The sequence below is a fragment of the Chlorocebus sabaeus genome, chromosome 16 (assembly GCF_047675955.1).
Source record: "Chlorocebus sabaeus isolate Y175 chromosome 16, mChlSab1.0.hap1, whole genome shotgun sequence".
Taxonomy (NCBI): Eukaryota; Metazoa; Chordata; class Mammalia; order Primates; family Cercopithecidae; genus Chlorocebus; species Chlorocebus sabaeus.
Window position 1 is genome coordinate 11,666,879 of NC_132919.1, and position 16,984 is coordinate 11,683,862.

At 41.6% G+C, this 16,984-nt stretch overlaps 1 protein-coding gene across 1 annotated transcript in view; it reads left to right on the forward strand.

Annotated features, from left to right (window-relative positions):
* The window catches only part of DNAH9 (dynein axonemal heavy chain 9), a 372,533-nt gene that overhangs the window by 223,982 nt on the left and 131,567 nt on the right, over nt 1–16,984 (forward strand). The window contains exons 46-48 of the mRNA XM_008010391.3: nt 9,626–9,768; nt 10,144–10,305; nt 10,507–10,740. Of these exons, the coding sequence (XP_008008582.3) occupies nt 9,626–9,768; nt 10,144–10,305; nt 10,507–10,740 (539 nt within the window). The remainder of the gene's footprint in view (nt 1–9,625; nt 9,769–10,143; nt 10,306–10,506; nt 10,741–16,984) is intronic.

Below are 16,984 nucleotides of genomic sequence, written 5' to 3' on the forward strand. Positions count from 1 at the left end.
AATTGAATGGTGGCCCAGTTTCCCTAGAAAGAAAAAAAAACAACAATAAAGTTGGGGCAAAAGAGCAACCATCAAGCATGCACTGATCCTCTAACACATACTTAGTAGACTCATTAGATCTGCTCACCGCATGTGTCCTCAAACTACAGACAGTGGAACTTTAAACCAGGACCGGTTTGGTTCTCCAGCTGCAAAACAGAAACTCCCAAAGAGCAATGCAAAAAGAAGCATGAGCAATCAGACTTTTCTTTTCCTTTTGTGGTAATAAACTGGTTTTTTTTTTTTTCTTGTGGAACCGAAGTCCTGTACAAGTTACTCAAGAGACTTTGGTTCTGTGGATTCCCTACATTGCTAACCTCTTGCTTCCCACCTATATCCAAGAGATAATCTATTGCCACCAATTTTCCCCTTATCTATTTCTGAATCCGTATCTTCTTTATCCTCACTACCACTGGTTTTGCCTTCTTTTGCCTTGACAAATGCCAACAATCCTTAACTTATCTCTCTACTTCCCATGCTATCCCCACTCCAATCCATTCTCCTCACTGCTTTCAAAAGGGTCTACCTCAACTATAATTCCTGGCCAGGAGCAGTGGTTTATGCCTGTAATCCCAGCACTTTGGGAGGCCAAGACAGGTGGGTCACTTGAGCCCCAGAGTTCAAGGTCAGCCTGGGCAACATGGCAAAACCCTATCTCCATGAAAAGTACAGAGTATCGGGGCTTGATGGAGAGCACCTCAGGTCCCAGCAACTCGGGAGGCTAAGGTGGGAAGATCGCTTGTGCCCAGGAGGTCGAGGCTGCGATGAGTTGTGACTGTGCCATTGAACTCTAGCCCAGGTGACAGAGCAAGACCATGTCTCAAAACAAAGAAAAAAAAGAAAAAAAGAAAAAAAACCACTGTAATTTTTTTTTTTTCAATTAGTTCCCAACTGGTTGCAGAATGAATTCCAAGCTTGTCTGGTTTTCTTCCTTCCTTGCTAGTCTCACTTCCCACATTGTGATCTAGTGATTCCTGATTCCTTAAGGTAACACGTTGCGCTACTTCCTGACATCATTAATTACTTAGGTTGTTCCTTTTGAACCTCAAGTCCTTCTTTGTCTGGATTAACTTCCACCCACAGTAGAATACCTACCTTGGGTGTTCCGTCTCTAGAAAATCTAGAGACAGATCCACTGTCAGTCTTAGGAACGAGTTTCCCCATGTTTCTACAGCACTCAATAGCTACACGTACCACCACTGCATTGAAACGAGATTGTAAATTTATGAAAGGCAGAGATTATTGTTTGTTGTTGATTAATTTACATTATTAAACAATCCAGAAATACAAAAAAAAAAAAAAAGGAGAAGGATTAAACACCTACTTCCCAGTTTAGGAAATAAAATAACACTGATGTAACTATTGTTTCATGTATCCATGTGAACAGATCACCAAACAGGCTTTGTGTGAGCAACATGGCTGTTTATTTCACCTGGGTGCAGGTGGGCTGAGTCCGAAAAAGGAGTCAGCAAAGGGTGGTGGGATTATCATTAGTTCTTATAGGTTTGGGAATAGGTGGTGGAGTTTTGGGGGCAGGGGGTGGATCTCACAAAGTACGTTCTCAAGGGTGGGGAGAATTACAAAGAACCTTCTTAAGGGTGGGGGAGATTAGAAAGTACATTGATCAGTTAGGGTGGGGCAGAAACAAATCACAATGGTGGAATGTCATCAGTTAAGGCTATTTTCACTTCTGTGGATCTTCAGTTGCTTCAGGCTATCTGGAAGTATACGTGCAGGTCACTGAGGATATGATGGCTTAGCTTGGACTCAGAGGCCTGACAGCTATTACTTGTGCAGAGTCCAATTTTTCATCATTTATATTGTCAGCTCTTAATACATCTCCCGGCCCATAATTGACATTCAGGAGGTACTTCTTTAAGTAAAGCTGGTAACAGCATGAGAATGATGTGCCATCTCATATGTTAAATATTACGATTGGACAGTTGCTTTGGAAAGTTCTCCTGAAATAGCCTCCACCCTCCCTTGCTTTTTCTCCTTTAAGAATAGGGAAATGTTTTTTTAAACTATCAGGTCTAGATAGGGTCGAAGTCCTTACACCAGTGTGAAGTGGGGAATCTAATCCTTAGCTTCACCCTTTTTATCGCCAAGGTCCAACTAACTAATCCATGTTAAATGATCAGGATCTCTTTCCTGAAAAGCAGTTGCGGTCTTTAAGGAGTCCCGTACTAACGTATAGAAGACGGTGATTAGTCTGGCTTCCAAAATATTAGAATATTTCAATACTATTTCTAACTCCAAGTACTGCATGAAGGCTGAAACTACTTGGAGTTAGAAATAGCGTTTCCCAACTTTAGGTCTCAGGAGGAAACTTCTCAAACATTTAAATATCCTCTGCCCCTGTTCACATCATAGAATCCCCTCTGGCAGTTCAGTTTCCTGCTTTCAGCATGACTACCTACATCACAAAACAAGTGATGAGAACATTGTCAAGAGGCATTATAGGAACAAATGTGAAAATGCAAATTTTTGTTCCCAATTCAGAGATGTTTTTCCCCAGATATTCCATCTGATGGTCTTCTTCTTAAAGGTTCTAGGGATCTTGTGACAAATACCACCATCATATGGCATGGAAAATGTCTCTAAGTGGCCCAGGTGCTTTCAACATCTTGGAATTAAGAGTATTAATAAACCAGGGTCGGCAAATTTCTTCTATAAAGTGTCAGGAAGTAAACATTGTAGGCTTTGCAGATCACACAGTCTCTGTCACAAGTGCTCAGCTCTGTCTTTGTAGGGCAAAAACAGCCATAGATAATGGCAGGCATCTGAGCCCAAGCTAAGCCATCATATCCCCTGTTACCTGCACGTACGCATCCAGATGGCCTGAAGCAACTGAAGATCCACCAAAGAAGTGAAAATAGTCTTTAACTGACGACAGTCCACCATTGTGATTTGTTTCTGCCCCACCCTTACAAAGATCAATGTACTTTGTACTCTCCCACCCTTAAGAAGGTTTTTTATAATCTCCCCCACCCTTAAGAAGATTCTTTGTAATTCTCCCCACCCTTGAGAATGTACTTTGAGAGATCTACCCCCTGCCCCTAAAACATTGCTCTTAATTCCACCGCCTATCCCAAAACCTATAAGAACTAATGATAATCCCGTCACCCTTTGCTGACTCTCTTTTCGGACTCAGCCCGCCTGCACCCAGGTGAAATAAACAGCCTTGTTGCTCACACAAAGCCTGTTTGGTGGGCTCTTCACACGGGCGTGCGTGAGACAGATAATACCTAATGATCCTGCCTATGGTCAATTAAAGCTTATTTATGAATAGTAAAAATTGAACTTCACATAATTTCTACATTCCATTAAATATTATTATTTAAACTTTCAACACATGCTAAATATCATTTTTTTTTTTTTACCAGTTTTCTTTCACTCCTATTTTTATCAGAAGAGGCTGAAATGAGTCATTCTATTAGTAAGATCTTGATTTTGACAAATTATAGTATGGGAATTTTATATGCATGCCATTAACTATCTCAAAGAATAGAAATTAAACAAGTTGGTACAATTAAGGGAAAACAGTAAATGATCACTTTCATGGTAATTCATTTTTTTATTTCGACCTTTTAAATGATTAAAGCTAATTAGTATGAAACTCTTAGTAGACTCCTAATTGGTTTAGTGCTGTCAAACCATGAAGGCCATAATTTGTTGGAAAGTTGGCGTGAGTTGCCTCCAGATACAGTCGTTCAAGAAAGTGCAGCAGCTTCAATGACTGATACAATCACAATTACTCACACACTGATTATTACTGATCATCTGCCAGACCACTTACTTTGAGCACCTCACCAAAGTCCGTAAGAAAGTGGGATGGGCGGGGAACGGTGGCTCACGCCTATAATCCCAGCACTTTGGGAGGCCGAGGCAGGCAGATCACAAGGTCAGGAGATCAAGACCATCCTGGCCAACATGGCGAAACCCCATCTCTACTAAAAATACAAAAATTAGCTGGGCATGGTGGCGTGCGCCTGTAGTAGCTGGGACTCCAGCTACTTGGGAGGCTGAGGTGAAAGGACACAAAGATAGATGTGTACCCGCCCCCCCGCTACACCCTTTTGTTCTGCTCTCTAATCTTTGCACATACCAGAGATTTCGTAAGTTCTGTGAGTACCTGTTTTTCTGCACGTACCAGAGATTTTGTTTTGCACATACCAGAGATTTTGTTTTGCACATACCAGAGATTTTGTTTTGCACATACCAGAGATTTCGTGAGTACCTGTTTTTCTGCACGTACCAGAAATTTTGTAAGTTCTGAGGCAAGGTCACAAGATGTGTTTTAAGTAAGATAAACTATTGCTGCCATAAACCTGCTCTCCCACCTCAAAGGTTGAACCGAAATATCAGAAATGGCGGGAACGAATCATAGTTAGCCAAATCGCCTTGTTCAAACACTAGCCAATCATATATCTGATTTGTATAATAATTCTATGCCCACTTTTTTTAGACTATATAACACTGCTCGGAGCTCAGTGGGGGAGCTCTCCTGCCCGTCTCGTTTCGCGAGCGAGGGAGAGTTCCAGGTTCGAACCTGTAATAAAGATCCTTGCTGCTTAGCTTTGACTCTGGACTCTGGTGGTCTTCTTCGGGGAATAAACGGTCTGGGCATTACAGAGGCAGAATTGCTTGAACCTGGGAGGCGGAGGTTGCAGTGAGCCAAGATCACACCACTGCACTCCAGCCTGGTGACAGAGCAAGAGTCTGTCTTAAAAAAAGAAAAGAAAAAAGAAAGTGGGATGTAACATGGTCCCAATGACTTCTTTCATCGCTAACACTCCTGTGATGCTAACATTTCTGTCAGTTACAGAAGAAGGAAAAGCATGTGTGAACAGCTTTAAAAATACTTTTTACAAAAGCATCATGTTGGTGAAAAATAGACCACATTAAAGAAGAACTTGTATATGATCCCAGTCCCAGATAACTTCAACAGCTACGTAAAGACTTGTTCTAGAAATGGAAACATTTTGCTTTTCTCATACCCATTGCTTTTCTGGAGTGAACCACATTCACCTTGATATCATATCCAGTGTTTGCAACTTTTTAGCTATAGTATTTTCTTCATTCTTACCTCCCTCAATCTCATCTTTTTCATTGAGAAAACTGATGTCATTTAGTTTGGACCTCACAGCTACTTTATACCTCACAGTCTGTCTCCATTATTATTATTATTATTATTATTATTATTATTATTTTGCAGTTTTCTCTTTTCCTCCAGTATTACCATTCCTCCTTTCCAAGGCCAACTTTTTGTCTGAGCTAGGAGCCCACCCCTAGTTCCTAATTCAGAATTTTTCTCTATTCCATCTTTTCTTTCAATTTCTGACTCTCCCTCTTCTCCACTTTCAAACATAGCCCATTATCTCCATCCTGAACGTTTTTAAATTAATTTTCTTTGACTTGAAGTGACAGCCAAACAACAATCCTAGAACCTTCCCCAGACAAAATTCTCAAAAGAATAAAATTTACGGTTTTCACATTTTCCCGTTGTGTTTTTTTGTATTTCCTATTTCCTTACAAAATAATTTGGACATTCTAAACACAATAAAACAAACACTTGTGTAATTATGAATAATGATGCAAAATAGAAAATTTTATTGTGCATCTGCAAGGGTTTCTTTCCAAAAGGTGTCCAATACCTAGATTACTAGTTTGTCTGATGTGTACATTTCAAGTTTACCAAAAAGTGCCAAATTGTTCTCCATAGTAGTCATACACTTGTCTCTGGCCAGTAGTACATGAACACCTGTTTCTGTCTAACCTCATCAATATTTGGCTTACCTGACATATTAATTTTTGCCAGTAAGCATGAAATTAAATCCTATTATTTTCCTTTCCCTTTTCACTGGTGACACTGAGCATCATTTCAAGCGTTTATTGGCTCTTACTGCTTCTCTTCTTCTTCTTTTTTTTTTTTTTTTTTTTGGTTTTTTTTTTGATACGGAGTGTCTCTCTTGTTGCCCAGGCTGGAGTGTGCAATGGCGCGATCTTGGCTCACTGCAACCTCCACCTCCCAGGTTCAAGTGATTCTCCTGCTTCAGCCTCCTGAATAGCTGGGATTACAGGCATGCACCACCTTGCTTGGCTAATTTTTTGTATTTTTAGTAGAGATAGGATTTCTCCATGTTGGTCAGGCTGGTCTCGAACTCCCGACCTCAGATGATCCACCTGCCTCGGCCTCCCAAAGTGCTGGGATTACAGGCGTGAGCCACAGCGCCTGGCCTTACTGCTTCTCTTCTATGTGTTGCCTATTTATACAGTTTGCACTTTGGATCTTTTGCTTTTTGTCTTTTTCTTATGAAGTTCAGACATTCTTTACGTTTTTGATATTTAGATTTTTTTGTTCATTATATGGACTGTAAATATCTTTTGGAAGTCTATATCTGACTTTTGTTGTGCCAATTAAGTTTTAATATTGTAATCGTCTTTTTTCTGTGCCTTTTGTGCTCTGTTTCACAAATGTTGTTTTATCCCAATGCCATAAAAATAATTGCCTGTGGTTTTTCAATTATCACTGTTTTACTTTTCATATGTATGTCTTTATTCACCTGGAAATTACTTTTATATAGTAATCTAATTATATTTTTATATCAATATTGAATTATCTTAACATAACTTGTTAATTAGTCCAGCCCTTGTCTGCCTCGTGATTTTTTTTTTTTTTTTTTTTTTGAGACAGAGTCTCTCTCTGTAGCCCAGCCTGGAGTGCAGTGGTGCAATCTCAGCTCACTGCAACCTCCGTCTCCCGGGTTCAAGCGATTCTCCTGCCTCAGCCTCCTGAGTAGCTGAGACTACAGGCGCCTACCACCACGACCAGTTAATTTTTGCGTTTTTAGTAGAGACAGGGTTTCACTATATTGGCCAAGCTGGTCTTGAACTCCTGACCTCCTGATCTACCTGCCTTGGCCTCCCAAAGTCCCTGCCTCCTGATTTTTCATGTCAATTTCTTGTTTATATCTGGATCCATTTCTAGGTGTTTTACTCATTGTTCTATTTATTCACCCCAGTGTTAATTTCACATTGTTTTAACTAAGATAGCTTCATAAGGAGACTTGATTTCTGGTGGAACAAATCACTCTTTCTGGTTCTTTCTCAACAATGCCATTTTTCATCCTTTGCTTTTCTGTATCAATTTTAGGAAATATTTGTCAGAATTAAGAAAGAAACCCATTTGATTTCTTATTGAAATTGCATTTTTGGGAAAGCGGTGATACCTCATCATCCCTCCATGAACTCAGTATTTCTCTCCATTTATTTCTGGTTTCATTTATTCCCTTCAATAGTATGCTGTAGCTTTCACATGAAGATCTGGCTCGTCCCTTTGTATATTTATTACTTACCTGCTCTGTGCGGGGTTTTTTTGGTGTTTTAATTGATAACTTTTCAATTAACAATTTGTTTTTGCTGAGGTACAAAATGTGATTTACTTTCCAGTATTAATTTTCTATCCAACAAGCTTGTTGTTAAATGCTCTTATGAGTTCCGGTTGTTTACGTGAATATTCTCTTAGATTTTCTAAGTAGAAAATTAGATTTTGAACAGTAATAGTTTTATTACATCCTTAACTATCCTTACACATTTTATTTTTTTCTTCACTTTTTGCACAATTTGGAGCCTCCTATATAATGATGACTAGAAAACACCATAGCAGACATATTTGTCATATTCTTGATTTGAAAGAGAATATTTTATTTTACTATTAGGTATGTTTGCTGTAGGTTTGGGGGTGATATCTATTATTAAAGAGAAAACTCATTTATTGCTAGTTTGCTAGCAGTTTTTAGAAACCTTACGCATCCATTTCAATGTCATATTGTTTTACTTTGTTAATCAATTAATGTAGTAAATTATTTTCATAGTTTTTTTCTAGTATTTCTCCTTGCATTTCCAGGACAGGGTTTACACTTGGTCATAATATACTAATTTATGCATATTTAGTTGGGATTTTAAAAATTGTTATTCATCAGGGAGATTAAGCATATAATTTTACTTTCACATACTGCATCATTAATACAGTGTTTTCATTTAACTTTCAGATTTTTTGCCAATCTGATAAAAAATAATAATAATAATAAGGTGTTGTTTTAATATACATTTTCATTACGAGTGAGATTGACTGTCCTTGTTCATTAACCTCATTTGTACAAACAAAAAGTAACTAAGTGTAGTTTTGATGTATATTTCTGTTATTGTGAGCGAGGTGAAGCATCTATTAATGTTCAACAGAAATTTTTATTTCCTTCACCATGAACTTTCTTTTCATATCCTTCACCTCATCTATCTATTGAATTATTGATTTTTTCTTTATTTGTAGAGAATTTCTTTACATATTAAGATTAACCATTTTACTATAACATATTTTCTTAGTTTATTCTTTGTGTTTTGCTCTTATTGCTATACTTTGCCTGTGATATTTTTGTCATGAAATATTTTTATTTTTCTGCAGTCAGATTGGTCAATTTTTATACATTCATGAAATTTATTTTCCTTTTAACATAGGTTGATTCAGATACAGTTAGAAAATCCTTCCCCACTCAGAGATTATTTCCCCCATTTTTTCTCTTATTTTCCTGCCTTTTTTTAGTTAAATCATTGATCCAGTTGGCATTTACTCTAGTGTGCTGTATAAGATCAAGATCTGGCCAGGCGCGGTGGCTCATGCCGGTAATCCCAGCACTTTGGGAGGCCGAGGCGGTTGGATCACCTGAGGTCGGGAGTTCGAGACCAGCCTGGCCAAACATGGTGAAATCCTGTCTCTACAAAAATACAAAAGAATTAGCCAGGCATGGTGGCGTGTGCCTGTAATCCCAGCTACTCGGGAGGCTGAGGCAGGAGAATCACTTGAACCTGTGAGGCGGAGGTTGCAGTGAGCTGAGATTGAACCACTGCACTCCAGCCTGGGCAACAAGAGCAAAACTCTATCTCAAAAAAAAAAAAAAAAAAGAATAAAAATAAATATCAAGATCTAACCATAATCTTTTCAGATCCCAGTTTTCCCAATGTAGTACCATATATTGAATAGTTCATCTTTTCCCCATCGATTTAAGGCGTGCTGCCTATTGTGTACTAAATACCATGAAGCCATTCTACTTTCTCCCCATTTTCTCTCATAAACAGTGATAGCTTGCTCTTGTTAAATATATGGACCTATCTGTATGTTTGTTATGGCCCTTTTTACTGGGGGTCTTATAGCTATTTTTGATCCTATTAGCCATGTTTCCTGCTAAATATTAAACTCCTGGAGGGCACAATACAAAAAGGGCAAAACAGTAGTTAGGAAATAAATGCTTTGAGCAAAAGAAGAGAAGACAGTTGAAGGCTCTTGTGCTACCAACTGTCTACCCCAGGACAAGAGGGTACCCTACCCTCTGTTCCAATCATCAACATACTCATTCTTCTGCCCTGGGTTTGGAGTAGACATGGTGTCTGTCCAGGTTCACCAGCAAAAGAGTTGGTACGTGACCTAAAAACCACTGACCTGTTTCCCAAGGTAGGATAACTTCCCATGTCTCATTGCATCATTTAGTGAGATGCCAAGGCTGCCTATCTGTGCTCCATTTTTTCCCAGGGGAGATACCAGATCTCTACTCTGATGATGAAGTCGAAAACATCATAAGCAATGTGAGGAATGAAGTCAAGAGCCAGGGTCTGGTTGACAACAGAGAGAACTGTTGGAAGTTCTTTATAGATCGGGTCCAGCGACAGCTGAAGGTAAAGAGCCTTTACTGACAGGGGCAGGCAGAGACCCGAGATGATTCATGGGAGCTTCCATTGATATTTCGGGCACAACTGTTCTTATTGATTGTCTAGAGTGGGTGGTGAGTGTGCGGCACCCTTCTCAGCCTGAGCACAGTTGCCAGGACACCCTTCTCATCTGCTTTAAGGGCAGCAGCATCCCGTGTGGATCATGCAGTCTCAGCATTTTTGATCTCTTGGCTGGTGAGGCTGGCTAGCATTTACAGATATTGTCTCTGTTGGATGTGCTTCCCAATCTTCCGGGAGCTAGAGAACCCAAGGCCATATCTGCCTCTCTGTGAGTATTTCTCTGATGCCTTCCTGGTTCTCCCCACCCTTCTGACTTCTCAGGTGACTCTCTGTTTCTCCCCTGTGGGGAACAAGCTAAGGGTCCGCAGCAGGAAGTTCCCAGCCATTGTGAACTGCACAGCCATCCACTGGTTCCACGAGTGGCCTCAGCAAGCACTGGAGTCTGTCAGCCTCCGCTTCTTGCAGAACACAGAGGGCATTGAGGTGAGAGGGAAAAGGAGACACTCCTAAAGGTCCTTCCCAGATGAGGGTACAACGAACTCCATGTCCAGGATGTCAGGGTTAAAGATCAAGCTTGGAGCATAGGTTTCCACATGGTGGAGGAATGGGTGGGGTGAGGGGTGAGCTGTTGCCTCTAATCTTCAACAGGAGATAATCTTTTCATTTCTTACTCTTTGGTTTTAGCCCACGGTAAAGCAGTCAATTAGCAAGTTCATGGCCTTTGTCCACACAAGTGTCAACCAAACATCCCAGTCTTATCTGAGCAATGAACAGCGCTACAACTACACAACTCCCAAGTCCTTTCTGGAGTTCATCAGACTCTACCAGAGCTTGTTGCACAGGCACAGAAAAGAGCTCAAGTGCAAGACAGAGCGGCTGGAGAACGGGCTGCTGAAGCTGCACAGCACCTCCGCCCAGGTGAGCAATGTCCCACTCCCTCCACCTGCAGGGGAGTTGGAGCCGAAGCAGCCTTTTCCAGTGAACTGGAGGGATCACAATCAAGATCTGAAAAACATTTATGGTTTTCCAGGGACTCCCATGTCATCAGTATCTATTATGTTCTCATGTATTGCTTTCATCCCTTTTTTCTCTACATTGTAGGAGAGCTTTTCAAGTTTATTCTTATCCATAGTAACAGTATCCTTACCACCAGAAACAGTACCAAAAGTTCAGACTGAGTTCCCCAGCAGAAGTGCATATCCCCCACTCAGGTCTGATCCACCCCCTCTCATTGCTGCTGGAATCCCCTGAAGCACCTCTTCCCTCTTCCTCTTTGCAATTTCTTCCTTTTCCTCTCCAATTCACTTCCCTTCCGTCCTGAAAACCAAAAGAAATGAATGGTGAAAGGAAATGGGAAATGGCTGCAGAGTTATACCATTTTTGTTTGTTTTGGCTTACTCCGTTATTTGTCAAAGAGCCATTGGAACCTCAGTTTTTCAAAAAGTCCTATCTCATTTCATGCATCTCTAATCTCTATCTGACTAGTTGGCCATTGAAAGAAGGCGCCTTCTGGCTGGGTGCAGTGGCTCTCACGCCTGTAATCCCAACTTTGTGGGAGGCCAAGGCAGGCGGATCATGAGGTCGGAAGATTGAGACCATCCTGGCCAACATGATGAAACCCCATCTCTACTAAAAATACAAAAATTATCTGGGCATGGTGGCGGGTGCCCGTAGTTCCATCTACTCAGGAGACTGAGACAGGAGAATCACTTGAACCCGGGAGGTAGAGATTGCAGTAAGCCAAGATCACGCCACTGCACTCCAGCCTGGATGACAGAGTGAGACTTCGTCTCAAAAAAAAAGAAAGAAAGAAAAAAGAAAGAAGGCCCCTGTCATCCTGTCCTTGTTATGTTTTTCTGTTTACTCCTCCAAATGGAACAGGTTTATTTCAGTCAATTTGCTCATCTTCCCTTGGGAGTTGGGGCCAACTCTTGCAGCTGCTTCGCCTCTGCTCACGCCCATCAAATACTGCCTCCTCGATGACCCCTTTCTATTTTCTCTTCTCCAGCAGCAGAGCCAGCCTCTCATTAAGGTGGTGAAATTTCATGAATTTGCACAATTAAACTGAAATCGTGATCCACCTAATTCTTGGACATCACGTGTTCCTGTAGTTATCTAAGCCTTTCATTTTGCCTGTGGAATTGTTCTATTGAACTTTCTCCTTTTGGCTTGTCCTTTTGCCCCTCTTCAGTTTCTTGATTCAGAAGTATTAAATGTACCTAAAGGATTTAAGTTCATTTAGTGGGATGCAGTGATCCCTCGCAATCTATACATGTAGTCTTTCTTCTGCTCAGGAAATGGTCCTTCTGTGATATGGTTTCACTTGTCAGATCTGGTCTCTCCTCTGGGAGCAATAGTCAGTTGGATGGGGTCCCCGTGCCCCGTATCTATTACGTTCTCATGTGTTGCTTTCATCCCGTTGGCTTTTTTTCTCTACATTGTAGGAGAGCTTTTCAAGTTCACCCTCACCAATACTAATTTAATAGTGTGTAATATTGCTTCTGCTTCTTAGGCTTGCAATGAAGACTTTAATTATGCCATTGAATTTTTAATTTCCTAACAACCCTTTCTCATTTTATCCTTTCTTTTTTCAATGCATCCTATTGCTTTTTTATTTCGGCCTGTTTTTCTGCTACAGTTTCACAGAAAGTATCCTATTGATAATGCCAAACAGGTTCCTCCATGTTTTTCCTAGGTCTGGTAATGGATCATTTTCAGTTTTGTCTTATTCTCCTTCCCTTTCCCCTTCCCCTTCCCCTTCTCCTTCCCCTTCCCCTTCCCCTTCTTTTTTTTCCATGCTATTCCATTCTTTGCTCTGTAGTTTTATATAGACCTTTTTTCTTCTTTATTGACCTTCAGGCAACATGGGATCAGTTCAAACTCAATGTTTGCCAACAAATGGCATGTGCAAATTATCTGTGATACCCCTGTCTTTCCCTTTGTATGATGATGAAAACCCCTTCTTAGGATTCCAGTTCAGGGCAGGGTAAGCTACACAGATCCCAGTCTAGGTCCTAGGAGTTTACTTTTGCTATAGAAAGGTAACATCTTTTCTCCTGATCACTTTCTGTTTGTTTTGATCTCTGAATCTGTAGCAAACGGCATAGAATACAATCTCAGAATGCAGTACTACCAGATTTTTAAAAACATCTTCCACCTCCCCATTGTCCTTCCTCTCTTCACCACCTATCATGCCCTCACAACATTCTCCACCAGCCCTGTTCTCCCTCCTATCTATTTATCCTCTCGGAATTGCTGGCCCATCTGTGTGAAGAATGGTTGCCAGGAAGTAAGGGATAGTAAGAATACTTTGATCCTCTCATGGGGCAGAACCCAGTGTTCTATTTTGTACGGAGCCTGAGTCTTTGAGCAGAGACTGTAGAAAGCACAGTTTCTGTGTTACTGTTTTAGGTGATCTCTATTTAACAAGGAGATGCCTGGCTATACCATTAAGTGACTCCAGCTCTAGCTGCACACAGTGGAGAATCCTCCCAAGTCCTGGTCTTGCCAGGAGCCAGTACAGGTTCTTGTCTTTGCCACACAAAAGAATTTGAAAGCAAGACCAAAGTGATAGTATGTAAGCTTTATGCACACACTCAAGAGAGGAATGCCGGTATGCTAAAAAGAACAAGCCACGCCCAACATGGAGGGCTCACATACTATATGGAAAATCATAATGAAGGCACAAAATATTCTATAATAAGAGAAGAGTTTTCTGGGAAATAGGCATGCAATTCCCTGAATAAGGACTTTTCTTGACTAAATATGGTTAATCTGAAACTATCATAGTGTCAGGTGCATGATGGGAGTGGGAGGTTTCCTCATGGAAATTTTATGGTAATAGGGACATAATGAAGCCAAGGGTTGACAGCTGGTCAGGTTTTTGACCATCTTGGATTTAACCAGTTTCAGCTGGTTTCTTCTTTGTTACATTCTTTTCTGTGCCTAAAGCAGGATGTGTGCAATCTGTCTTTATTGTTAAGATTGTTAGAGCAGTTCCTTTCTACTAGGGGGTGGGTCTTTGCGCTAACCTGTTTGGCCTCGTTTGCATTGCTTTTAGTTGCCTGCAAGTAATCGTGCCGATTGCCTGCTAACTGCCTGCCTCATTGGCATCAGATTCAGCATCTGAAACCATCAACAATGACCTTCTTATGTTATATTCTCTACTTCAATGAATGATACTTCTATCTATCCAGTTCCCTAGGCCGGAAGCTGGGGGGTAATTTTAGACTCTTCCCTTTCCTCAGTTCCCACATTTAAAAATTAATAAATTCTCTATGTTTTCTAAATATCTCTCAATTCTGTCCTCTTGAGTCTTTCCTTCCTTCCTTCCTTCCCTCCTTTCTTCTTTCTCTCTTTCTCTCTCTCTCTCTCTCTCTTTCTCTCTTTCTTTCTTTTTTTCCTCACTGTATCGCCCAGGCTGGAGTACAGTGGCCGTGATCTTGGCTCACTACAACCTCCGCCTCCTGGGTTCAAGCAGTTCTCCTGCCTCAGCCTCCCCAGTAGCTGGGACTACAGGCACCCGCCACCATGCCGAGCTAATTTTTGTATTTTTAGTAGAGACAGGGTTTCCCCATGTTGGCCAGGATGGTCTTGATCTCTTGACCTCAAGTGATCCACCCGCCTCAGCTTCCCAAAGTGCTGGGATTACAGGTGTGAGTCACCATGCCCAGCCAAGTCCCTACTTTCAACATCTTGATTTACACACTTCTTACCTGGATGATTTCAACAAACTGAACTCTCAATCCAGCAGCACCCACTACCTCTTGCATCACCCACTATGTGAGGCCGTTCTTGCATTGCTATAAAATACCTGAGGCTGGGTCATTTATAAAGAAAAGAAGTTTAATTGACTCACAGTTCTGCTGGCTGTACAGGAAGCATTACACTGGCATCTGCACGGCTTCTGTGAAAGCCTCAGGGAGCTTTTACTGATAGAGGAAGGCGAAGGGGGACTAAACATCTTACACGTAAGAATAAGAATAAGACCAAGAGTTGGAGAGGAGGTGCCACACACTTTTAAATGACCACATCTCACAAGAACTCACTCTCACAAGGACAGTACCAAGGGAATGGTGCTAAACCATTCATGAGACCTATACCCCTATGTTCCAGTCACCTCCCGCCAGGCCCCACCTCCAACATTTGACAATTTGACATGAAATTTCTCACGGACGTATATTCTTTTTTTTTTTTTTTTTTTTTTTTTTTGAGACGGAGTCTTGCCCTGTGCCCCAGGCTGGAGTGCAGTGGCGCGATCTCGGCTCACTGCAAGCTCCGCCTCCCAGGTTTACGCCATTCTCCTGCCTCAGCCTCCCAAGTAGCTGGGACTACAGGCGCCTGCCACCACGCCCGGCTAATTTTCTTGTATTTTTAGTAGAGACGGGGTTTCACTGTGTTAGCCAGGATGGTCTCGATCTCCTGACCTCGTGATCCGCCCGTCTCGGCCTCCCAAAGTGCTGGGATTACAGGCTTGAGCCACCACGCCCGGCTAACGGACGTATATTCAAACTCTATTACCCACACAGGCAAAAGTTCTTGGGATCATCCTTAGTTCTTCTTCTTCTTCTTCTTTTTTTTTTTTTTTTTTTTTTTTTTTTGAGACGGAGCTTCACTCTATCACCCAGGCTGTAGTGCAATGGCACGATCTTGGCTCACCGCAACCTCCGCCTTCCAGGTTCAAGTGATTCTCCTGCCTCAGCCTCCCAAGTAGCTGGGATTACAGGCATGCGCTACCACGCCTGGCTAATTTTTGTATTTTTAGTAGAGACGGGGTTTCATCATATTGGTCAGGCTGGTCTTGAACTCCTGACCTCAGGTGATCCACATCGTTGGTTCTTCTTACTCTCCTCTTACTCTCACACCCATACCCAAACCATGAGAAGATCACTATTGACTCTGACTTCAAAATATGCCCAGAATCCCACCATGTCTCACCCTCTTCAAAGCACTACTGCTGAGTCACGGATATCTTTTACCTTCATAGCCACAAGACCCTTCTAACTAGTTTATTTGCTTCTAGTCTTGCCCCTCTGTAGTCTATTCTCAGCTGAGCAGCCAGAGTGGTCAATTTAGAACATAAATCAGAGGCTGGGCACGGTGGCTCACACCTGTAATCCCAGTACTTTGGGAGTCCAAGGCAGGTGGATCACCTGAGGTCAGGAGTTCAACACCAGCCTGGCCAACATGGTGAAACCTTGTCTCCACAAAAATACAAAACTTAGCCAGGCACGGTGGTGTGTGCCTGTAATCCCAGCTACTCGGGAGGCTGAAGCAGGAGAAAAGCTCGAACCTGGGAGGTGGAGGTTATAGTGAACTGAGATCACGCCATTGCACTCCAGCCTGGGCAACAAGCATGAAACTCCATCTCAAAAATAAAGAAGATAGTGCCCAAACAGAGTGGGCACTCATTAAATATTTGTTGAATGAATAAATTACTGAATGAATAACATTCTGTTTAGTTCCCCAGACCGTATGCTAGTAGCATCCTAGACCAGCACTACCCTTGCATATTTCTGCATCCTTTTCTTCCTCAGTTCTACCACACTGTACCCTAGAGTCCAACAGTACTCTTGCAGTGCCCCCAAAACTCTACAACTGGTTCACATCTCTGTATCTTTACATGTACCCCCACCTTGTCATCACTTCCAAGACCTGAACAATTTGTTCCCCACTGCTCCAGAAGCCCTTTCTAAACTCTGAGCAGTTATGCATTCCCTTCTCTCTGGTTCCATCCTTGAATTATGTCTCCTCTCCTGCATCTATCAAGCTCTGCTGCTATTAGTCCTTCAAGGGCAGAGACCAGGATTCATTTATCTTTTAGCATCAGGAACTGACACATGGCAAGCACCCTACAAATGGGTGAATAAATGGACAGGTGACTAGATGATGGGTGGAGACGCAAATTAACACTGCTCAGTCCCAACATCACCTGCGAGCTCAGAGTGGGGGTGGGGGATAATTCTCGGCAATATTGTGCACATGGTATTCATTCCATAAACACTTAGCAATGGTTATAGTAATGATTCTTCTAGTAAAAATGGTGTCTATGGTTCCTATCTCTGTAATACACTCTTAATCTGCAGTTGTTCCTTTGGTACAAAAAGACTGAAGTATACCATCAAAATAGTGGTATAAGGCTAAGGACTTGAGTTATTTTGTG